Raw genomic sequence first — 26,545 nt, forward strand, 5'->3', positions numbered from 1 at the left:
TTAAATAAATTTCCATTCCGCTGATATTTTAATATGTCAAAGTTTGCTTTGTCAAAGGTGATTTATTGTGCTTAGAGGTCATTCAACTCAGAGAAGAGGGTTAAAAAGTGAGCTTGCTGCTTTTTCCCCTTCCTCTGCTTCTGTGTGACCTTGAATGATGTGCATATAGAGAAATAGGGGTGTGGGGGCAACTCCCACAAGGAGTGACTACACAGGGCATGGCCTATTGGAAAAAGTATTGCCTTTAATTGCATTGCTTTATTTTGTATAGAATAGTTGCAATATTTTGTGTCTATACTAAGAGAGATAATGTTTTATATTAGTTCCATTATACCATTTCTAAGGGGAGAGGTTTAGCATAATAGGGGGAGAATATGGCATAATGATTAAGGTCTTTACCTTACAGATACAAGGTATAGGGTATGATTCTGACTTGGAGGGAGGGGATGTACCTCAGTGGCAGAGAACAAAATTTTCATTTATAAAAGGTCCTGAGTTTAATCCTTACCATCTCCATAGCAATTTGCTTTATGTGGTGGGTTTGGCAGAATGGTTAAGGTTTTCACCTCATAAACACAAAGTACAGGGTTTGACTCTGACCTTGGGTTATTGGCTAGGCTTAAAATGGCTGTTCAGGGCAGTTAGCCTAGCATTCACCTTTGAACCTATTTATGTGATCTCTCTGATAACTTGTTATATTTATTTTACTGTTTGTCTTCTGGACTATGCAGTCCAACTGTCTGCTTAGAGAGTGTTTGTTTGAACTTCATTCATTCTCTGTTTATCCATTTAATCCAGTTCAGAGCTGCAGAATAGCCAAAGTCTATCCCAGCACTCACTGGGTGCAAGGAGGAAAACTAATCCTAAATGGGGTGCTAGTGCATTGCAGGTCACATGATATACACACCTACAGGCTATATGGAAGAAAGTCAACTCACCTATGGATCTTTTGGACGTGGGAGGAAACCAGAGCACCCAGGGAAATCCCATGTAGACATGGTGAGAAAATGCCGTCTCTGCACAGAAAGCACCCAACCAATAACCAAACTGAAAAAACAAGCAGTATAAGGTAGCAGTTTGTAACCTTTGCACCACTGTGCTATCCTCATGCATTATTAATTTCCAAAATAAACATATTACACAGAGAAAAGTCTTATATACCTGGTTGTAATACTGTAACCTAGGTCTCCCTAGGAGATCACAGGTGGCACAACAACTTCTCATAGTTATATGGGAAGGTGCGGCATATAATGATGCAAGTGTGAGAGAGTCCTTATGCAAAAAGGTTCATAGCAGAGCATTAACAAAAGGAAGCAAGCATTGTAAGTGCTATATTAACTCTAGCTGATAGATTTGTTTAGGTATGCAGACTTTAAATATCACCCTCTTCTGCTTCAACTGTAAATTTTTTTGCAGTTCCTTACAATGACCTATAGATAGAGCACACCTGACAGACACCTTTCTGATAGGAAGTGGCTTTCCTTAACAGCAGCCTGCCTGAAGGGATCCATTGACCTCAACATGCCATAAGAATAGGAGGAAAAGCAGCAGCTGCTGGACATTGTTCAGAAAGTGGATCTGTTTTTGCAATGCACACTAGTGAAATGGGAGGGGGGGCTGCTGGAGGAAGGAAAGAGGACACTGTAAGTGGACATTGTAAACTTTCAGCCCATAACATGTGTGCTGTTTAACTTAGTAATGCACCTGTCACTGGAATAAAAGCCCTTGCGGCCATAGCACTATTTTTAGATGCCTCTCTTAACAAGTTGCTAATATAGTACCACTTTACCAGGCTGGAGAAGTAGAGGGACACACTGACAAAGGACAAGAGGAAGACCAGGGAGTTCAGAAAAGTCGTAAGTACATCTTTTAAAAATTACTTCTGTGGAAAATTAACTTCAGGACTTTGTTTATCCAGGCCTCAAACCTGAGCATGATGAAACTGGAATGTAGACAAATAATGTGAGATCAGATGACTGTATCCCTTCCCTTGCATCTTGCCTTAAGAGACTAGTTTACAACCATTTTATATTTCTTATGCTACCGGCTTTTAAACTGCTCACTGCTTCTCCTTTCTTCTGCAACTTTTTTTTTTTTTTTTTTTTTGCTTAGATGTGGGCTGGTTTTCTGATGCTGTTCCACATCCCTATTCCTCTCAGTGTTTGCAATGGAGTTTTCTGTTTTTCAAATCCCATTTTTCATTTAAATGTTCATAAAACTTTTGGGAGACTGTGAAACAGTCTAAATGATGAAACACCTGTTGCTGTGATGTGCTTTCATGGAGCAGTCAAGCAGTCCCACATAAAATATCACCCACTTCAGAGTTTAGAACATAAAATATCAGGTGATGACATGTCACACACTATGCAGATGAACTGTGGTGTACACATGCTTCACGCATATTGGGAGTCATGAGGCAATGCTAAGTACTTTTGTTTTACATACCTAAGGGCTACATAAATATGACAGTGCTTGCTTAGGCTATTATGTACCATTTTTCATTGCGAGATAGTGAAAACATCTTACATATGAAGAAACACATATGAACAAATGTTTATGGTCCTGTTTTTGTATTATCCCTATCAGTATTGCCACACATCCTTTTCCAGTTGTTGGTCTTGATTTTTGACCTATCACTGGATCAGGATAGGTCATATGATCAATCATATGACATACAATATTGCTGCTGCTGATGATGATCCAATGGCAGCAACAAGGTGAGCATGGTTCAGGAGACAACATAACGGAGTGTTTAAATGATATATGGGAAAGTAGTGCACCATTTAAAATAAATGAGTACACTCTAGTACTCAATTTGCTTTTTTAGCACCATAATGCTAAACAATAATAAAGCCATTGCAGTCCGAATTTCTTACTGTTCCTTTTCTTTCACTCGGGAATGTTAACGAGAAACCTTGTGTGCATTGTTAGGGTTCTTCTACTTGTGGTTAAGGTGAAATTCCTCAAGTGTCAGTTGCCCGAAGAAAAAGACATTGACAAACTTAAGCTCACTTGCTGTTTTCCATACAAAATCATTGCTGATGCAATTTCTAAGTGTGCACCAGCAATGATTCCCTTATTTTGGGAAATTTCTTCCTTCTTCAAGTTGATGCAAGCATGGAGTTGCTATCTGTAGGTTCAGGGGGTGTGGTGGTGTTTAACCCACACATTTAGGGATGCAAGAGGGAATTGCCTCCATCAAAAAAATCTTAAAGTTGTTTTTTTCTCCATTCTATGTTTTGTACATTATTTCCATCATTTGCAATGTATGGGATTGAGCAGTTCGGCTACATGGTGAATGTACAGACAATAGTTTTACTAAGCATATTTTTTTAAGTATTCTTTTTTAAATGATTTGACTGGTTTTCTGAGATGTCTGTATACATTATAGTTGCAAAATACAACTATTCTAGTAAAGCTATTCTCTGCTTTAATAGTCTACCATCATCTCTTCTGTTTTAAAGGTCATTTTTTATTTTATTTTATTTTATTTATTTATTTAACTTTGTTAACTGGGGTAGAATGCTGACCCCAAATGGGTCTATCCCTGGATCAACACATATCCAACCCCATATAGATAAACAAATGATCAATACAGGGCATTAAATAGTGTATATCTACAATGTCACATATGAATGACAACAAAGGACTCGACATTCAGGTAAGAAATTCAAAGGTAAAATGTCTGGGAGGTAGGTAGGAAAAGTAGATTAAGAGTTGTGTCAGTGAAGAAAAAAATTGAATTAATATATTCTTCCAGTGCCATTAATGATCATACTGCTCAACCTCATAGCATTAATTTTAGCATTTGGCCTTTAACTTTCATATCAAAGAGTCATAAAGAAAAGCACTCTTTTATTTTCCAGTATGCAAGGTCTTTGGTTACTAGGCACCATAGTATTAGAGAGAAGTAATCGTTGTATAGACGTAATTCCATTACTTGATGCAATATGTACTAAACAGGTACGACATTATGATGAAAACTAGTAAATCTAAAATGCGCAGTGTGTGTGTGTGTGTGTGTGTGTGTGTGTGTGTGTGTGTGTATGTGTAGAATATTTTAAACTTCAGGTATTTGTTACAAAGTTTTGATCTATGTATAGATTCAATACACCATTCAAAAATATGTATATATTAATTACACCATCCCAATAAAGGTTAGCAAACTAAGCCAGACCTGCTTCCTTACAGACTATGAAGAATATGCAATTTGAGCCATCAGTCTAAACTTAACTGAAACATACAATATACCAAACATTAAATCCAGCTACAACATAGAAATACAGATTGATAGAACAGAAAGAAAATAAAAAAAATGCAATCTCTCCTATTCACTGTAGTAGGAAAAAACGAAACATACAATATTTCAATAAAATACAAAGCAATAAGAACTGAAAAAGTGAATGCATAAAACACTTTCAAGTCAAATAAATATGCAATTATTACTTATCATCATCCTTTCTGTAAGAGTTACTGTGATGAGCAAAGCACTGCTGATGTGCTCTAGCATGAAAATATTTTGACTGTGAATCTCAGAAAAAGATACTAGTGTTATTCGACATGTAGTTACAAACATTTTAAAATTCCCAAATGGTGTTCATGTAAGTGTATTAAAAACACACCTGTTTGAATTACTGGCACACTTGTTGTGTCTTTCGGCTTTTCCCAGTTAGGGGTCGCCACAGCGGAACTCCGGTCCGCTAATGATTGGCAGTAGATTTTTACGTGCTGACTTGCTGGGCCTGATGCACAACCTTCAACGAAGGAATGCCCATTCACGCATGTCGCCACACAGAAGACGCTCTAACTGAGAATCAAACGGGACAACGTCTTACTGTGAGGCGACAATGCTACCGCAGCACCACCACCGCAGTAGGTATTACTGGCACACTACTCATTTCCAAGTCTCCTCTGTACTTCATTCTATCACCTGAGGTGCTCTGAAATGTAAAAGGTTAATGTTAACAGCAATTCAGAATAAAAAGTGAAATACAGTTGCACATTTTTCCATATTCGTTTACCTCCAAACTGTTAAAACATGCAGATGCCATTAACTCTTGTATACCAGCAAAGACACAAAAGCCCCTCCCTTAGTTATTCAGTTTAAATGCTTTCTCTTCCCCAATGGAAACACACAATGTCAGTGAAACAAAATTAGAGGATATTGGTAGTTATTCAAATACGCTTAGTGCTTGTGCAAAATATTAAGTAAGTACTACTGACCAGTGTCCTTTTATATTTATCTTAGTTTCATGGAGTTTGGCTAGACTGCATCTTAAATAGATATTTTTGCACTTATGTATATTTTCAGATGCCCATTAACAGACCAATGGCATTCTGATTTTTTTTTTTTAATCCGCTGGCTTTCTGAGAACTTGTAGCTCCACTCTTGCCAATTTAGTAAGCACATCAGTTATGTAAGAAACCACAGGTGCATGATGCTGGATGCTAAATTCTGTGTTCATAGGTTCATAGGTGTGTACTAGGCTAATGGCCCTGGGGCCTTTACAAGCCTATCCATAGGATTACCCTGGCATAGTGCCACCTGACCTTAGTTCCCAGTCCCTCTGCTGAGTAGAGCCACTTGAGTTATCCACAGGGTGAATTTTCTGTTTCCCATCCACTCATGTTGAGCATACTATAACTGCAGAATTTTAGTTAAATCACAGAATACCACTGTAAGAGCATTAATGCATATCATTACATCCACAGATATGCATGTCTGTGTGGGTATATAAGCAATATTGGGAGAATATAATATACTGCATTCTGGTATGCCATATCCCACATTTCATATTTCACTAAGGGGTCCAATTTTTGCTTCTAGTGCTGAAAATCACCTGGAAAAATTGACAATGCAGCTTGCAGTCCAAAGATAAGTTATGTACAGCAATCATACAGTTTTTGGATCATAACAGAAACATTAATAATTATTGTTTTATGTCTGGCTTATAAAATACCTCTCCCCATCATGCATGCTTTGAGACTTTCACAGTTGCCACGTGACTATACGTTATGTGCAGAAGCCATATAGCAAGTAGCCACAAATGATTACTGCTTGTAATCTTCCCCTGCTTTGTTTGGCTTGTGACATATTGCTCATCATGTATGCTAATTGCATAGTCAGGAATTTCAAGACTTGTGTCATTTCTGGATTAAAATAATTACAAGATATAGCCAGAGATTAGAACAGCAAAGGTCTGTTTCTAAAATGTGACATCTTATTTATTCATTTATTTAGTATTTGTTGACTAGGTACATAAGATGTTCCACTGACCCTTTTCAGCCGTAACCCAGTCCAGAAGGGCAAGTGAAAATGCAAACATCCATGGAAACTTTACTGTAGACAGTTAACTAGTATGTTTTGTTTTTGGAAGATGGGGGAACTAGAGGACCTGGAGAAAACCTGTACAAACAGACAGACACATGGACATACTCAAACTCCATGCTGACAGTAACTATCTGTCAGTATTGAAAACAGGCCATGAGCCACAGCTGTTACCACTAAGCCACCAGTGGTTGTGTTTGATAAGCCAGTGGCTGAACAGTTGGCACACTTTCTTCATACTAGAAGATCAGAAGACTGTAGGATCTAGTCCCACACCAGGTGCTTAGATTAATTTCCAAGTATTTATACTGCAATGTGGCATAGGGGTACACTCCTGAGGTGCAATTCTTCAGATGTCACACAAGCTGAGGCCCCATCCACCTGACCTCATGGTACGTGGATGTAAAAGATCTCATGGCACCTATCAAAGAAAGAGTATGGGAACGCTAACTTTTACTGCAAAATACAAAAATGTAGATGAGTAGGGAAATTTCCCCAGTCTCCTTCCCAGATATCAGTATGAATGTCACCCCTGGACTCTGCTGAAACTAGACCACAAGCCTAACGGGACTAAGTTAGTCAACAAACCATAAATAAATTCATTACAGTGATGATCAATAGTATTTATTTGTTAGTGCCCTCCCCTAAATGAATTAAATAATAGACAAGAATCTGTTTTCTCTGGGAATAGTGTAAGTTAGGATGATGAAAACATGATATCTTCACCAGTAGCTCTGTTGCCTCAGTAAAAGCCTGTATTTGTTTGTTTCATCTTCAGACTTCTCCATTTTGGTAGTGTAATACAAGTATAATTGATAGGGATACTCCATCTACAGCCATGCTTTATCTTCTAAAGGCTCTTCTCAGCAAGAAAAGAGTAATGTATGATGACAACAGAATATTTAGGGTTCTGGCTATTCCTGTTTTTTAAAGGCTAGCTGTCCTTTAAAGTAGCTGTCTTTTACCAACCTGTCTTCTGTGTTAATTGGTTTGGCTAACTTCCTGTTGTTGCACACTTTTCTTTTGTGGAACCCAACATAAAGGATTATGAATGGCTGATCACAACCTACATATTATATGTTCAAGACATAGATGTCAAGAAATTTACCTGGAGAACAAAGCCCCGTGTACTACTAGTTACAGAAAAAAAAAAACTCTTAAGTGTTTTGCCAGCTTTTAAAGTCATGAAGCACTTAGAGAGCACTTTCAGAAAAAACATGTAAAAAAATGTCTCTTACTTTTGCACTCACCTTGCCATGCCTCTCAACTGTTTCTAGATTTTCACAGAATGTCCAGAGTTTTGCCTCTTATATTTGGTTTGTTCCACATAAAATCTGTGGTTTTCTGACAAAGCACTGAGGACTGAAGTCACTAAATAATAACATATATTTGAGTTTCAGACTTCAAATCCTTCAGAAAATGCAGGCTAACACAAATCCTGTTAGTCTGTCAACTTTCTAAATTTATAAGTTAGGAACACATTACCAGCACAGACTGTAGGCAGAAACAAATCTATTTTTATTCTACCGCTGTCATTTGCTGGTCAGTACTGGCAGATTTCACTGGCTAGGGCAAAACTCAACCTTAACAAATTAAGCAGGGGCACTTAATATTGGTTAAGACTGGCTCTCAGGCTGTAATAGAGCTTAACTGATTTGTCTTTTTGTGTATAGCATAGCATAATCACCACACTCCATGCACTACAAAAGTGTTATATTGCACGTGTGGTGTTTAGTTATGTATGTAGAAGCACTGGTATATTGTGACAGCTGGAAGGAGACAGCACAGCCTAACGTTTTCCATGACACAGCTCTCCTTCCCCTGTCCTTCCTAGATGACTGTCCTTTAGTCCCTACCTAACAGATTGCCAGTTTGTCTGTCAGATGATTTATTGAGTGAAGCTGCACTGATATAGAGTTTTAAACAAATCTGTTTTAACAACTACTTTTATTTTTATCAGCTTTTCCTGCCTTTCTTTGGGTTGTGCATGGGGGCATGTTGTACACTGAAATGGCAGCTAGAGTCTCACAGGAACCTGTAATTCCTGAAGCCTTGCAGTGTTTCTTTTTCTTGATCTTGGTAGAGCTCTAAGGTGTACTGGAAATAGCAGCACACTCCCTTGACCTGTTATATAAGGTCATTTAGGAAGTGGCTACAAGTGAAGCCAGAACAAGTGGGAGAAAAGGATGGGGACTAAGAACATATCATCATTATTTAACTGAATTTTATAACACCATGGAACAGTTTGATTGTTTTTGTTTGCATGATTTGCTGAAGAAAGGATGGTTCAAAAAATGTATGGTCTACAATATTTACTCAGAGTATTGATTTCACAGATGAAAATTATCAGATTTGTAAGAGGTATGAGTATGTAATAAAAATCAGTATGAGATTGTTCAAATTCAGAGAAATTATGTAAACTGTAAAACCCAAACAAATCTTGATATAGAGAAAAACACAAAAAAAAATAATTGAAAGGGAAGATGTGTTGTTAATCAAAGGAAAAGTGGATATGTTTTAGAAGAACTAGAGCCTGGTAAAGATATAGACAAGTGGATTAAATCATAAAAAAAGTTGTGTCAGGCGAATGACTATAGTGGCACAAAAAGTTTTAATTTGACAACACTGAGTACGCAGCAGTTAAGGCAAACAGGAAAAGATGGAGGCCTGTGTGATTTGTAATTTAAGATGTATTACCAACATCTAAAGAATGTTTAGCTAGTAATGAAGAAGGACAATTAGAAAGGCTGCTGGGAAAAATGAAAGGGGAAATGATGAAATCACTGGTAAAAAGTTTAATCCAACTTGTGAGATAAAAGAGGCGAGCAGGTAGAGTCATATTGAGGTAAATAAGGGAGAATAGTATGCAAAGTAAGCTAATTTTTGAAAAATGGAGTTTGGAGAAAGAATGTCCTATTATGTCAGAAGATATGATGAAGAAAGCTCCTGCTAAGATAAAATCAGATACTGCTGCAAGGTCCTGATGAGGTAACGGGTTTCTTTTTAGTTTCCATTACAGATAGTATTATAGAGGTATTATTATTCCTTTTTTGAAAAACACTCTGATTTCAAATGGAAATGTACTCGTGTTGTCCCAATTCATAAGGGTAGGTTAACTTTTAATATTGAAAATTGTAGACCTATAAGACTTTCTAGTCTTACTGGTAAAAGTTATGAAAGAATATTGGCAGACATAATGTACAGTACAGCTGGAGAAGTATTTTTGATGGGTCTAAAACATATGATTAAAGTCTTATTTGAATGAATACGTATTCATCGAACACTAAATATTGACGTCCCCTAATCAGCAAAATAGCTAAACATCGAAACACACTACATTGAAATGTTTTTTGTTGGCGGGGCCATCCTGCAAAAATGTTGCAAAAGACATCACTGAGTGAGGGGAAATTGTCCTGCACAGATCAGGAAATTAAGACATTTCCTTATTGTGATGTAATCTGAGAGTTGATATATTTAATTAGCAGGAGGTTTGGGGGTGCAGGCCCCTGCAAATATGGGAATAAAGTATTTTTATTTTTACCAGATTGAGATAGAATTATGAATACTCAATGAACATTCATGCCATCTACAACATGAATATCCATTATGTATTGGAATATGTGAATGGGAGTTGGGTTATAGGCAGGGTTTAAGTGAGATTACTACTGTGGAGCTGAGGAAGTTCAGTTTTAATATAAAGTGGCATATTTAATGTTGGTGTTGTTGACCAACAAAAACATTTCGATGTAGTGTGTTTTGATGTTTAGGTATTTCAGTGATTAGGGACTTCGATATTTAGTGTTCGATGAGTATGTATTTGTTCAAATAAGAGTTTGATCATATGATATAAACCCTTTTTTGATGTACATCAACATGGGTTTCTTTATAAATATCAAAAAAATAAAAAAAAAATCAATATGTTTTTATGTTAATATAGATGAATCTTTGGATAATGATCTAGTGGTGGATGTGATTTACTTAGATCTGGTGAAGGAATTTGACCTTGTTCCACATCATCAGACTATTAAGGCATTATGAAAAGGAACAACTGGATAAAGAACTGGTTAAATGATAGAACAGTGAGAGAGTGTATTCAGGTTTGCAAGCCGTTATGATAAGTAGGGGAGTCCCTCAGGAATCAGTTTTAAGCCTTTTTTTTATTTTGTGCATTTATGCCCTTTTTCCCAGTATCAAATAAATGCTGGATTGTGAAATCTGCAGATGATGCTAAAATTGCAGGCGTTGTTACAACCATTAGTGATGAGTTCCAGCATTATTCACTTAATCTGTTTCACTAGACACAAATGTGTTTTAACAAGTCTAACTGCAGAGTACTACATGTCAGTAGAGGAAGTCTTGGGTATGCTGGCAGTATAACTAGTAGTATAGTTGACCAAACTAAAGAGTATTAAGACTTGAGTATACGGGTTAAGAGTGATTTTAGCTTTGAGGTAAGCTGAATAAAATTTTAAGAAATGCTTACTCTGTGATTAGTACTTTGTTAAGAACTGTAACTCGAGAGATGAATTAGCAATGTTTCCAATTTACAAATCAGTTATTAAACCATTATTAGAATATGGTTATACTTTCTTGTATATTCTAAATACAACATTGGGAGACTGGAAAAGGTGGAGAAGTTTTTTACTAAAAAAAAAAAAAAAAAAAAAAAAGATTAGCGGATACCCTGATTTAACATACAAGAAAAGACTTAGGGAAATAAATCTGTTCTTTGTTTAGCTGGTTATGATCAGAGAGCTAATAATCCTCTATATTATTATTATTATTATTATTACTACTACTGTTATTATAGTAGATTGAGTGCAGTGATTACAGACCAATATTTGGAAGAAGACAAATCAATTAAGTGCTACTATTGCCAGAGACCTGATCTTAACAAATGATATGCACCCCGTGCTTAACTTGTTAAGGTTGGGTCTCATGCTAGGCAGTCAAATGTGTCAGTACTAACCAGCAAAAGACAGCAGCAGAATTAAAAACACATTTATTTCTGCCTGCTGACCATACCAATAAGATGTCCCTTCCTCTTATAAACTTAGAAAGTATCTAGAGTGACAGGATGTGATATCTGCATTTTCTGAAGGATATAAAGTCTGAAACTCAAATGTATGTCATTATTCAGTGACTTCAATTCTCAGTAATTTGTCTGAAAAACAAGTATTTTATGAGGAAAAGAACAAATATCAGGACATTCTGTGAAAGTCTGGACATTTGAGAGGCATGGTAAGGTGAGTATAATCATAAAGTGGCTGTGTTACACTGATTTCCTTTAGCACTCTCTAAATACTGTATGGCTTTTAAAGCCAGTGAAACACCTAACGTTTTTTCCTGTAACCAGTAGTACATGAAGCATAAAAAGCTCCATGCACTACAAAGAATTCTGACCAAATCTCGGATCATAATCTTTGATTATGTGTTCTCAACTTTGCACTCTAATTAAATTTCTTGGCATCCATATCTTGAACACAAAGTAAGCACGTTATGATTGAATCCTCTGTATAATAAAGCCATCTAGCAGTAAACCATCTGTGTTATGCTACAGTAATGTTGTTTCATTAGTGTGCTACAGTAATGTTGTTTCATTAGTGTGCTACAGTAATGTTATTTCATTAGTGTGCTACAGTAATGTTGTTTCATTAGTGTGCTACAGTAATGTTGTTTCATTAGTGTGCTACAGTAATGTTGTTTCATTAGTGTGCTACAGTAATGTTGTTTCATTAGTGTGCTACAGTAATGTTGTTTCATTAGTGTGCTACAGTAATGTTGTTTCATTAGTGTGCTACAGTAATGTTGTTTCATTAGTGTGCTACAGTAATGTTATTTCATTAGTGTGCTACAGTAATGTTGTTTCATTAGTGTGCTACAGTAATGTTGTTTCATTAGTGTGCTACAGTAATGTTGTTTCATTAGTGTGCTACAGTAATGTTGCTTCATTAGTGCGCTACATTAATGTTGTTTCATTCTTTTGTTGTAGTAATGAATGGAAGCAGTCATTCGCCCACGGCTATCAACGGAGCCCCTTCCACTCCTAACGGCTTCAGTAACGGACCTGCTACATCCTCTACTGCCTCGCTATCCAATCAGCAACTCCCACCAGCTTGTGGTGCACGGCAACTAAGCAAGTTAAAACGTTTTTTGACAACCTTGCAGCAGTTTGGGAATGATATCTCCCCAGAGATTGGTGAACGGGTCCGTAGCCTTGTATTGGGGCTTGTGGTAAGTTATGCTTTACAGTTTGGTATATCCTATTTGTCTTTGGTGAAATAATTGACTATGAAGTATTTAAGTTACACTCTAAAGGACTACTTATAACTTTCCTCCCATGAGGCTTGTTACTGGCCTTAGATCCTATGGTCACTTGCCACTTCTGCAGGTACAATATCACAGATGTAGCAGTCATCACAGAAGTAAAATTGAGTAAGGGAGGGAGATGAGTTTTTCTAGTACCAGCTAGCAATGAAGGGAATTAATTCAAAATGAGGGCCATATTGCTGCACTGAATAATGTTAGTAAAAGAATATGTTTTGCGTATGCATTGCAGATGTCCTGGGTAAAGATTGTTAGGCAGAGTGGCCATATTTTCCTTCATTTTCTAGTGATATTTCTTGTCTGTTAAATGAGCTTCTCAGAGATATGCTACCTAACTAGTTAGACAGTGATGCAGCTGTGTGATTGACTTCCAGTGTCAATGCTGGAAGAATCTGTACATGCTTCTGATGAAACCTTGGTTGACTGGAGAATGTTATGGCCACATTTGCTACTCAGATATGATACCAATATATAGAAGTATGCATCGTCAAATGCACTGATAGCTATGTCTGTCTAATTCCAATGATAAGCCTGGCAATCATTCTTTCAAGCTTCCTCTGCATGATAGAAAACAGTTTGGGTGATACACCCCAATTTGGAGCCTTTGGTTTTCATTCATGTGAGCTTCCTGTCTGACCTTTCACCCCTGCCCCATTCCTTACCAAGCCATGGCTGCTTAAATGGCAATCAGTAATCCTTCTGACTGCAAGATCTTTATTTTACTTAAACAGTACTTGCCCACTGCAGTCTTTTCCTTTGATCAATAAGTAATCTGATCAGTTTGGACAGAAAAAATTCAGTCATACTATCTGTCCCTTGTGAATTTTCAAAAAACTACAGGAAGTTGTGTTGTGTTACATTTTTCAGTATGCTGGTATGTGTCCACTAGACCAAATAGATCCATTTCAAGTAATAACGCATGTGGATTATGATTTGATTTTATTTTTATTTAGTTTAGTTTAATTTTGCCAGCTATGCAAAGTTCCAGTCTAAATATTTTTATGAGCTCTGAGATTTGAAACTTAATCACTGTCGATTTCAGAAAGGAACTCATAAACTGGACTGGGAATTTCAACTGTGAGCTGTGATACAAGTTTTATATTTCCTATATTAAAAGAAGTTATTCATAGTGTTTTAAAACTGCAGTCTTGAAAATCAATTCTAGAAAATGTCAGGAGACCACTCCATAACTGATTCCAGGAAATTCAGATACATCCAAGATTTTCAACAGCTACACAGACTGATTTAGCAGCAGACTGACTGCAAACTCTAATAATGTAGCTAAAATCTACAAAATTTCATTTGTATAACTGTTTTCATTAATATTCCTTTTACTAAATGTTTTATAGTTGCAAACTGTCTTACTTTCGGTTTAAAATTACTTTTTTTTATAAAGAGTAAAACGTACTATTACACTAAGATTTCTAGGTGTGAAGCACTTTGTAAGGTGTAGTTGATAGAGGGGATTTTAATAAAAGATTAAAAATGATGACAAAAGCTGTTTAAATATTTATAATCAACAATCGTTGAAGAATGGAGTGGGGAGTGTGTACTTTGTCATTAATGTTATTGTGAGAGTTTGCATACTTCATTTTTCAGAATTCTACCTTGACAATTGAAGAGTTTCACTCCAGATTACAGGAAGCCACAAACTTTCCCCTACGTCCTTTTGTCATTCCCTTCCTGAAGGTAAGAAATACAGTTGTTTCTCTTAATTTCACTGTTTCCTTTACAGCCAGGTGGAAAGATTGTCTTGAACCCCACAGCTTGGATTCTTGTGGTGTCCAAACCAAACAGAAGACTTAAGGTTAAGCCACAGTACTTACATGATCTTAATTTGCTTTGATGTAGGAAAATAACACATCTGACTCATATTGCCTATTCTTAATTTCTTCCTGGTACCTCGACCACTGCCTTCAAGGAAATAAATGCACACAATTTCAGCATATATACAAAAAATTAAACACCAGTTAACACTCCATCATCCAATTTAAAACCCAACACCGCACCATTAAAGTTCCAAATGCTTGCCCAACATTAAATACAATCTTTTATCTTTCAACATTAATAATATGGGAATTACATCAACAATAAAGATAATATCTCAAATTGCAACTTAAATATCATACATTGACTGATTTCTAAAAACTAAGTTCATCATTCATTTTAGAACGTTATACCCAAGTGGTTTAAATTTAGAAATCAGTCTTAATGTATGATATTTAAGTTTGCAATTTGAGATATTATATTTATTGTTGATGTAATTCCCATATTATTAATGTTGAAAGATAAAATGTTGTATTTAATGTTGGGCAAGCATTTGGAACTTTAATGGTGCAGTGTTGTGTTTTAAATTGGATGATGGAGTGTTAATTGGTGTTTAATTTTTTTGTATATAAAGGACTGCTGAAATGGGGTGTATTTATTCCCTTGAAGGCAGTGGTCAAGCTACCAAGAACCACCAGTAAAGTGTTTTTTGTAGTCAGCTCCGTGTGTTTGTTTTATCTTCATGCGGTGTGATTTTCTGTTTTTTCTATTCTTAAGTTCCTTAGAAGAACTTTACCTTCATGATTACAGAATGTAAGCCTGGAAGAAGAAGAATGCAATTTTGTTAATAAGGTAGATTAACTGACACCAAATTACCTTTCTTCAACAAATGACCAGAGAGTATAAGGAAATTAAATTACTTCCTCAATATCATGTTATATGTGATGGCTATTGGGGTTCACACCCAAATCTCAGTTTTTCAGTATCAACATTTAACCAAATGCATTACTGTTTGCATTTAGTTAATTGGGGAGGGGATGAAAGTTTTAGATAACAGGTAAGGTAACATAGCCAAGGAGTATTACTTTAAGAGTGGTCTGAGAGCAATGAATAAGTAATTTTACTACTGCTACACAAAAATGACAGTGGAGATTGTATGAATTAAATGACGCTGACTATCATGTAGGCTGATTATAGCTTATTGTCTTGGCTACGTTAAATGGAATATGCAATTCAGCAGTCACTCAGAGAATTCCTTGTAGCTGTAGTACAGGTCCTTACACAAAAGTAAACAGAGTGATGTGATTTTGTCAGCTAATAAAATATCACCAAACGTGGAGATTATTGTTCTGTGTGTTAATCACATAAGCATTTACCATAATCTTATAGCAACCTCACATAACCTGCCTCTCTTCTATGTTTATTTGGGAGATTGCTCCAGTTTGTTTATTTTGTGTTTGTAAGGCAAACACCTTAGCTGTTAAGCCACCCTCCCAACCGCTTATAGAAGTTCTTTTCACTAACTGATTTTTTAAAATCTGACCTCTCTGAGATGGCAGTTCCTTTGCAGTTGTGATATAGGCGAGAGGCAGTGATTATTTTAGTCTGTTGGAGTGATGGGGCTTGAAATTCTGTTATAATGCATGTCTTTCAACCTTGTCAACAGATGAATAGCTTGAGTTACCTGAAATCCATATTTTTATTTTATTTATTCTATATTTTTTTCAACTAGCATACCTCCCAACATGAATGTGTAGGCTGATCTTGCAACCCACATGCATTATGGAGACTCACTAATTGCATGAAGAGTAATACATCGGTTGGCATATTCACACAGCTTTTGTGTATATTTTAGTTACTTGTGCATACAAACACTAAAAATAGTCTAAAATGTTTTTTTTCCAAGTGTCAAGTTTATAGAGATGTATCTGAATTCACATTAACCAGGCCTTCTCATAGGCAGCATTTCTATATATATTAAGTAAAACAATTTAACTGTAGAACCAGGGCCCTTACTAGCTATGGAAATATAAAACATTTTTATTCAACTTGAAGAAACAGAAATATGAGAGAAACAAAATAACTTCCTATTGCCTTGTGGCATGAAAGTAAAGAGTTAGCAAAAAAAAATTATGTGTATCCTATGACTTAACAGAGAATATATTCTATATTTGTTGAGGCATATAACCGTAAATACAAAGATTAAAACTGTATTGTCGCACACAGACATTCCAATTCTTTGGCTGCTATTTCTCTTACTTAATTCTTACCTCTTATGAAGTCGTCCACTTCATGTATGTTGGATAAACGCTGTGACATATTGTGTGTCTACATTCTTAGCTACAAAAATAAAAATCATCTGACCTATTTTTACTCTGCGATGCTAGTGTGTGTGTGTGTGTGTGTGTGTGTGTGTGTGTGTGTGTGTGTGTGTGTGTGTGTGTGTGTGTGTGTGTGTGTGTGTGTGTGTGTGAGTGTGTGTGTGTGTGAGCGTATGCCCAAAAAGATTGTGTGTCATGTGCTGATGGCAAGGAACTGATAAACAGCTAAACAATTATCATCTGGCAGCTTCTAGGCAATTACTTGGCATTTGACCAAGCTGCCCAAATAATATTACTCTTTTGCCTACAAAGCATATGCAATAGACTCCTGGCTAAGCAATGCAGCACATCACATGTTGCCTACATGTTCTTATTTATTTTCATTTTGTTTCTGGATAACACCATTACAGATTGTAAAGCTAATACAGCTTTACTCTGCCTCTTCCAGTCCTCAGATTTTATGGCACTGGCTGGATGTTGATGTTGAAAGACCACCAGCTACTTGTGCTTCAGCCTAAGCAACAAAGGGTCATGATTGCCAAGCCAGGTTACTGTAATTTGGTGCTGGAAGGTTGACACCATGGTACAAATGTCACTGGTCATTAGACAGTGCAAGCTGGTGCTTAGAAGGCATTATCAGAATGTGTTGCAGCCTAACCTGTAATGTTAGCGCAATGAAGCCGTGCTCAATGTTTACAAACACAACGGTGAGCAGTTCTTTGTGTTATGACTATGCATGACTGATGCAACACTTAGTAACTGACTTTCATCTGGAAAATGATTCGTTGCTTGGAAAAGATGTGGAACGCCATAGCCCAAACTGCTGCATAAATTTCAAAGAGAAATATCACTCACTGTGACACTGTAAATCGGTGATTACCTTTAATGCACTGTTTTACTTTCAGGTTGATTTCCCTGACAAATGCTTGTATTTTGCAGAAGCTAATCACTTCAAATAATTTTTAATTATTTGCTATGCAGCTTATATTCTATCATTTTGTGAGACATGCCCAGAGTTTCCCTTCACGCGTGAAATAATGAGAGTAGTGGGTTTTCATTATGGCGATTTTGTTATTTAATTCCTTACCTTTTAAAAGACACTTTTTATATGCACATGCCAATTGTGCTATCATAAAAGGGCTTCTGATGTATGTAGCCTGTCAGTGTACACATTAATGGAATGTATACAATTACACAAGACCCCACCACTTCAATTTCTCTGAAGCCCTTTTTAAAACCCTTGTGAACATGCAGACCCTACCTTTCAGGGCAGAGTGTTTTAGCTGTTTACTGCCTGTCATAGTGAATACTTTGCAAAGTAATAATAATGCAGCTTATCCAGGCATGTATATGGGTTTGGGTTTTTTAAAGCACCTTTTTTTTTGCATATTAGCAGTCTGATGTACATGTGTTTTTGTTACTGGCACTCATTTATTGATGAAGTTGCATCTTAAGCCTACTTCCTGTGAATAGTACATCATTCTAATGACTTGCTTGCTGCTCCGTTTGTAGACCATTACTTCAGAACAGACCTGAGTCCTCCTGAACCAGGGGAAGGTTAAGTGCATTGGCTGTTAACATTGTAACACCTTTAGAGAAACTCTGCCATGAAATATTAGTATTCCGTTGTTACTGTGTTTTAAATTGCATGTTTCTGCATGCTTATTAAAGACGCGGGGGTTGAAAAATTGTTCTTCTTTTCCTTTCCCATTCCTCATTTCCACTACCAGTAGCCCCTGAGGTGTACGCACTCGCACATATTCTGTGTACCTCGGAGCTCAGCACTGTCTGTGGTAAACTGATGAGCAGTGCACATCTGGCATTCATTTGCAATTCATTAAAAATCTTCCCACTTGTTTATGCTGAGTCCGCCTCATGTTGCCCTTTGGGGATGCGGATTGTTGGCACTCTTGTCAAATAAAAAATTTAGAACAGATGTTCTGGGCCGAGACTCAGCCATCCTTGTTTATTGGAAAATCTTGCATTTCTTCCTTCATTACAGCAACAATTACCAGGAAAGAAAAATGACCCCAATCTGCTTACATAGTTGTTCTGTCCAGAAACAGACCACTTAACGCTGCATGCCTGTTCACCAGCAGCATGCAAGAATTTCAAGTGTCTTTTTTCATATCAGGACAGGGTGCAAAAGATTAGGTAGGAGAATGTAAAATTCCATGAAAGTTCATAGTTTTTTTTCTCATGTGATTTTAACTGCCACATTCCAGCTGACTATCAGCCTACTTCTTTCTTTCAGCACTAAACTAATAAATACTAAATGTTGCCGTGCCAGTAGTTTGAGCATTAGTAGTACTGTAGACAACCAGCTTGCAAAAATCATATGAAAGTGACTAGCATCCCCTAAGAGATGTCTTAAAAATTTTAACATCAGAGCTTCACAACCCCCCCCCCTTTAAAGAACTAACTGTTGAGCCCTGCTTCATATACTGCTTTTGGTACATTTAGACCCCCCCCTATAACTATAACTGCAGGAGAGCCTTGATGAAGCTGTAATTGGGAAATGCTGCCCTTTGGATTTAGCATTATTGTCTGTGCCTATATATATATATATATATATATATATATATATATATATATATATTAATTTCATGGATGTTTCATTAGTTGATTTATTGATAGTTCCTGTACTGCAACTTCATAGGTTCATAGGTTCATAGGTAGGTACTAGGCTATCAGCCCTGGGGCCTATACAAGCCCAGCCAAAAAGGTACCCTGGCTTTTGCCACCCAAGAAAATTATTTTCCTGGGCCACTGTCGAGCAGAGCCACAGAGGTGATCCCCGGGGTGAATTTCCTATTTCCCATCCAATCATCAAGATTTTTCTTGAAGAGGTCTAATGAGGAGCTTTGTTTGATATAGATAGGTAGTTTATTCCAGAGTATGGGAAGTCTCTGGGACAGGAATCTATCCCTCCGGCATGTTCTGTTTATTGTGGTGACAAGGTTTAGGTCCCTAGAGCGTGTAGCTCAGAGGGACTGGGATTTCTTTAAGTGGAGCATGTCCAACAGCTCTGGGTTTGACATAGCTTTGTATGTTAGGCAGAGATCACCTCTGAGTAGGTGATATGCAACGGAGTAAAGCTGGTGTTATTTGAGACGGTCTGCGTAGGGCATCTCTTTGAGGCCCATAATCCTCTTTGTGAGGTATTTCTGTGGCCTTTCCGGTTGTTGTAGATGTCTTGTGAGGTACATACCAAAAGGGGCGTTGTACTCTATAATGGGTCTAATGAGTGATGAGTAGACGGGAACAATGACCTCTTTTTTTCTGGATGAGAAACCATTTGTGATGAGGTGTGCCATGTAGAAGGATTTCCTGACTACTGTGGTGATGTGATTATCAAAGGAGAGACTACTGTCCACCTGTGTCCCAAGGTCTCTTATCGCACTTTCGGTGTTAAGTATACTAGCACCTATGTTGTAGTTCATGGGTACAGAGTTTTTACCAAAGGGGATGACAGTGCACTTTTTGGCATTGAGCTTGAGACCATGGCTTTGACACCAGGCATCTGTCTCAGTGAGGCCCTTTTGTAGGATGTCCACATCATTAAGAGTTTTGATTATGGCTCCTAGTTTGCAGTCATCTGCGAACTTTGTTAGCCAAAGACCTTCTGTGTTAGCCTGTACTTCAGAGAAGTAGATACCAAACAGGAGAGGACCCAGGACTGAACCCTGTGGTACTCCACTTGTCACTGGTCTGAAGTCGGATTTGGAGTCTGCTACTTTCACAGTGTGGGTTCTGTCAGTGACCATCTTGTGACATAGGGATTTATACCTAGTTTAGTGAGTTTATCTATAATTCCAGAGTGGGGGATGGTGTCGAAAGCCTTGGCAAGATCTAGATAGGCTGTGTGAACCACCTTACCCTTGTCTACGGCTTTGTTGACTGCTTCAAAGAAGTCTATCAGGTTTAGGAGACATGATCTTCCTTTTACAATCCCGAACTGGGTGGGATCCAGAGTTTGGAGATTACCAATGTCTTTGTTTATAAGTTTCATGATGATACATTCCATGGGCTTGCAGACCAGGCTCGTCAGGCTAATGGGGTGATAGTTCCCGGGGTCCGTGGTGGCTCCCCCCTTGTGGAGTTGGATAACCATTCAGCAGGCACAAAGCCTGAGGTGAGGCTATGATTGAACATGGTACTTAGGTGGGGTGCCAGTTCATTCTGTAGTTCATGTAGAACCCAACCTGGGATGTTGTCTGGTCCCATGGATGCTGTGTTCTTGGCTTTGGAGAGTGTGGTTTTTACCTGTGCGGCCGTGATTACAGGAACTATTAAATTGTGTGACTTGCTTAGCATACACATTGTCGAAGTATGGGCTCTGATTCAATCCTTTCTTTCAAAGTTTGAGGTCTGCACTCTAGTCTACTACAGATTTAGTTTACTGTGTTATCTGTGCTTGCTTATTTTAGTCTACCTAAGTTAACCATGTATGATGCCGTTTGACAAAGATGCTTGCATTTATATACAAGGGATACTTGGAAGCTTTTGTTTTTGTAATTGCACAATATGCAAGTGTAGTCTAGAGGAAGGAAACCCACTACGAGAAGCATAAGATACTCCCACCTGATTGGCTAGGTTATACTGACATCCATTAGGGAGTACCAGCTGCAAGAGAGAAATGATATAAATAAGTGTTGCACAAGTAAAACAGAACAGGCTACACTTTGTAGACATTAATACATTAATCACAACTTTCCATTACATGAAAATGCTGTACATACATACATATCACTTACTCAACTCCTGGCCCTGCAAATGTCCTGCAGCAGATAGTACAGTACCCCACTTCAACCTTACCCCTGCCCAACTCCATCCATGTTCCCCTCCTTCCATCTGTACTGTAACTCACTCTCTTCCTCCCTTTTGCTGTACTCTTTCATCTTCAACTACCCTTGCCTGCTATTTCTCAGTTCTATCTCCTTCACTAGTATACCTCTTGTAAGACATATTGCTTTCTGTTGAAAATAGCAACATGTGCTGCCTGTATACTTTATCAATTTTGTAATACAGTTCTCTGTCTTTTGAAAAATGTTGTAAAGACTAGTATATACTGCTTACTTTCAAATGTTAGTGTTGCTCTGTCTAGTCATGTTGTTTGTACATTGTACTCTTTCTCCCCAGGCCTTTGCTGTACATGGGTCCTGTGCCCAGTCAGATTTTCCTAGTAAACAAAAGAAATGCATAAAAATAAAAATAAATATAAATACATAAAGATAGAATACCACAAAGTAATACATTAATGCACACTCATACAATAAATGAAAACATTCAAGATGTGCAACACTGTGATGAGTATTTATTTAGGCACTTGTTGCATTTCTTCATAAACATAATTTTTCGAGGGGTCAGAGCATGCAGAGTTGTCTCAGTGCCTTCACAGAAGTGGTTGTTACAGAATCTTTGAGAAGAAATTGAGACAGTCAGGATGCAGGCTTTCCCAGACTTTATTTTAATGGCCACAGCCCTTCCAATCACCTTGCTTGGAACATTTTGGCTGTCTTTGAATGTTCCTATGCGACTTTCAGTGGAATACAAAAGACCAATTCTTTGTGACTTAATAATGAAGACCATGTAGAGGAAAGTGGCAGGAGACTCACAGATTTTAAATTATATTATACAGAGGCAGAAACATTGGAGTTTTGGTCAGGATGTTAACAGAATTAGTGCCTCAATATGCAGCTACAGATCTGATGCTGGACCCAAGACTAAACTGGTGGAAACAGTTCCAGTATCTCAGAGACATGTTGAAGAACTGGAGAGCTCATTACCCACAGGCAAAGGTTTTGATACCTAGAAAACAAAAATAGATGTAGCAATTCCTGATAATCAGTGCAAATTGGTGGACTGAGTGAGGGTTCTCTCCATACGTCTAAAATGGGGCCTGGACAGATAACAGCAAAAAAGGTTTGGTTTACATTGACCACATACTGATCGAGAGGGCAGGCTTTTGAGTTCTGACGAAAACAGGCAAAAGGTTTGATCTTAACCCTCAGAAGCAGCTGTTAATTTTGAAGAAAGAAATTTGGTAAATATTTATCACATTTGACCCCCACATATAATGGAAGAAAAGATATTGGACCTGAGGAGTATAGCTGATTGTTGCTATAATCTGTTGCTAAGTGCTTAGGGAATACTGCATCCTGTCTATGTCTAGTTGTGGAAGAAAGAAGTAGAGCATCCTAGGCATGGAGACAAGATAAAAAATACATGGGCAATGTACAGCCTGCGTAACTTGGTAAGTATTGGAAGGCCTTTTGTATAAAGTAGCTTGTAAAGATTTTAGAACACTAGATATTGTATATTATTATATTCTGGAAAGAGAAAATAAATCCTGGTAGGGATGAAGTGAGCTCTGATGATGCCCATTTGCTTTTTCTCTCTTTTTTTTTTTTTTTTGGATGAGACAAGATGGGTCCTCTGGTATTTTTTGTTTGTTTGTTTGTTTTTTGGAGGGGGTTTCCAAGCTTAGGGACTTTTGGTGTTCATATATTTGGAGAGTAGGTTCAGGGAATATGAAATGCCTGATGTTGGGTGCACTCACCTGACAAAAATGACAAATGGAACTGTTAATGGCCACAGCAAAAAGGATAAATAGACTATGTGTAACTGAACAGTTACTTAATTTCAGTGACTGAACAAAGTTGAGTACATAGCCATGTTATAAATGTGTATGAGTAATTTCTGTGAAAAGCACTTAAGGCAGTGTATGAATAATTGCTTTCTGAAAAATTCCTTCATACCAAACACTGTTTATTTTTCCCCTATTTAACATTTATATTTTTAATGTATTGAATATTAGCAGATCCTTTTCAGACTTTCTGAAGACACTGTGATACATGCATTGAGAGCTTTATCAGATTACACGTCAGATTCTACTATCACAGAATGTTTTTCTCTCATTAATTGTAATTCATTATTGTAGTATCCAGATATGTATTTTTCATCAAGTGATGTTAAAATACCACTTCATCCCTGAGGTGTAATCCTTAAAACTGAGGCATTAAATCAAGGTCCCCTCTGCTTGATATTTTTAGGTGTTACATCCCTTTGTGGCCCCTTGTCATCAAGCCTCCCCCCATTGAGCTTGAAATGGTTTGTTCCCGCTTTATTTGGTATACCAAGTGAGGGTGGGAACCAACTGGAGGGGCCATCCTCCAAGCAACATGGAGGTGGTTTCTATCCTTATTGGCCCTTGGTGGCCCATGTAAACACTTGTGTCACCACAAAGAATACTATGTCCCCTCCATGGATGTGATTGCTTCCATAGACATGCTAATGAGGGCTACAATACCCGGCTTGGGATTGCCAAGCCTACTTCTCTAGTCCTGGCCATTTTGGTCCTGTCAAAGCCACCTCATCCTCCTCTCAGGATGGACAAGTCAGCATTAGCTACTCTCTCTCTCTCTCTATGTACCCCATCTCTCAGATCTACTACTAGCTTCTTCTGTTTCAGGTAGCATTTCTGTATATTGCATTATATCTCTTACCTTTTCTTTGCACATGACTATTCCCAGTTATGATTCATCTGTCCTCTCAAGTATTTGTTTTGTTTTATATGGGAAACATTATTTTGTCAGCTTTGAGCATTAAGCCTTTGTCATAACTAATTTCCTCCTGAAAGAAGAAAAATGGGATGATTTTTGTTCGGGCCATCATTGGATCAAGTGTTATAAAATGCACCACAAAGCATCTAGAACCGCATGGCTCCTGAGTTTATAGCAGACCCCATCTTAATTATTTTATTTCCTCCATAGTTGTTACAGTAAGTCATCCACACCCACTGTGATGTCATATGTTTGGCCCATGCCATGCCCTTGTTCTGCTTTGGGCACTTGAACAGGTGGCAACCTCAGTATCTACTCAAAAACAGCTGGCAATGTACAACACAAGAACGGAAAAGATGTACTGAGATGAAATGACTGCTCGTACGCCAAGGATACAAATAGGATATACCCACGATTTATTGAATAACAATAGCTTCAGGTTTAGCGCTTTCAACTGAATAACAGTCTTCCTCAGAACAATGAAATGCAATACCCCTTACATATTTATACACTTCATATAATTAAATAATAATATAATTGAGATCAAAAGTCCGCCAAAAAAATTAAAGGGGCAAACCATCATTTTCTTGCAATCCTAACTACTATAGCAGCACATACATTATTCCAATTCTATGAAACATAAAAAATAGAAAAATATGTAAAATATATAAATAAAAAATGTATGAATTTAAAAAAGCTGAAATAGATATATAAACATTGATGTTTATAAAAACTATGTATTTTATCCTTTATTTTATACATGTATATGAAACAATACTAAAACTGAAAAATATATATAATCATACCTAACCACTCAAATCTATGAATACCAGGTGTGAGTGAGAATATGAAAATAGGTATGAATACCACATACCAGTTATGTACTAGTAAACTATATACTAACATATCTAAAATGGCTGATGAAGGAAAGAGTATATGGAAAAATTTATTCTATGAAGCTAGAGCTAGAAAAGGTTTAATACTAATAAAGTCATTCAGACCAGGTAGTCTCGTGGAATCAGTTAAAATTTGCCATTTACTCTCCAATTGTGCCAGTCTCATTTTCCAATTACCTCCGAAGGGTGAATCAATAACTTGATCAATAATAGAAAAGACAAATTTATGGTCTTCACCCTTATCTAATATGTGTCTATATAACGCATTTTTAGTATCACACTTAGATATTTTATATAGGTGTTCATAAATGCGTTTTTTCAGCTGTCTTTCCGTCTTCCCTATATAGTGTGCATTACATTTTGTGCATATGGCAATATAGACCACCTGCTTGGTGTAACAATTACCTGTCCTACATTTGATGATAGTGTGACAGATATCATCCAATTTTATAACCTTGTCCAAGTTAATATAATTGCATTGGCGGCACCTTCCACATTTCAAAGTGCCTTTGTATATATCATATGCCTGTTTATTATGACTAGCTCTTACTAATAGCTTCTTCATATTGGGAGCTGTCTTAAAAACTATTCGAGGTTTACTACCTAATATATCTTCCAAATCCATGATAGTTAATGTCTTCTTGTATCTCTCTAAAATTTCTTTAATGATGTAGGTGGTAGGAGTGTAGGTAAGTATGCATACCCTTCCAGATATGTCTCTGTCGAGAGGTATCTGTTGCTCCATTTTGTAACAACCTAACAAGGGTTTATACTTGATTCCCCATTCGTTATGCACATACTTGATTACATCCATAACCATCTTTTCGGGGTAAGCTCTACTGATAAATAAATCCTTGATGACATTTAATTCAAAATCCAAGATCTGTTTGTTGGATGACATTCTCGCTGCACGTATGCATTGCCTTTGATGACATTTTTGAAAACATATGGAGGATGATTACTACTAAAATGAACATAGTCATTCGAGAATGTGGGTTTCCTATAAATTCTAGATGTGAATCCACATACATCGTGACTTAATAATACATCTAAGTATGAAATTTCTTTATAATTATAATTATAAGTAAATTTTAAAAAATCTACTGTATTATTGAGGTACAACATAAATTTGTGTAATCTTTCCACTGATGCATTCCACAAAATAAAGATGTCGTCCAAATATCTAACATATAAGACTATATCTTTAAAGAATTCACTCTTGAACACATGTTCGGATTCCCAATCCGCCATTACCAAGTTAGCAAAAATGGGAGCGCACGCTGCTCCCATGGCTACTCCCTTGGTCTGTCTAAAGAACTCCCCTTGGAATGAAATATAGTT

The 26,545-nt window shown here is 37.1% G+C and overlaps 1 protein-coding gene across 4 annotated transcripts in view; it reads left to right on the forward strand.

The window, feature by feature from the left end:
• The window catches only part of CBFA2T3 (CBFA2/RUNX1 partner transcriptional co-repressor 3), a 237,287-nt gene that overhangs the window by 135,570 nt on the left and 75,172 nt on the right, over window positions 1–26,545 (forward strand). For 3 of the 4 annotated variants that reach the window (XM_044081693.1, XM_044081691.1, XM_044081692.1), the window contains exons 3-4: window positions 12,321–12,562; window positions 14,255–14,344. In XM_044081693.1, the coding sequence (XP_043937628.1) occupies window positions 12,321–12,562; window positions 14,255–14,344 (332 nt within the window). Of the gene's footprint in view, window positions 1–1,789; window positions 1,857–12,320; window positions 12,563–14,254; window positions 14,345–26,545 lie in introns of those variants that run through there. The other variant, XM_044081694.1, reaches the window with a different exon arrangement.

Source organism: Protopterus annectens, chromosome 8.part1 (genome assembly GCF_019279795.1).
Source record: "Protopterus annectens isolate FY-2018-M chromosome 8.part1, PAN1.0, whole genome shotgun sequence".
Lineage (NCBI taxonomy): Eukaryota > Metazoa > Chordata > Ceratodontiformes > Protopteridae > Protopterus > Protopterus annectens.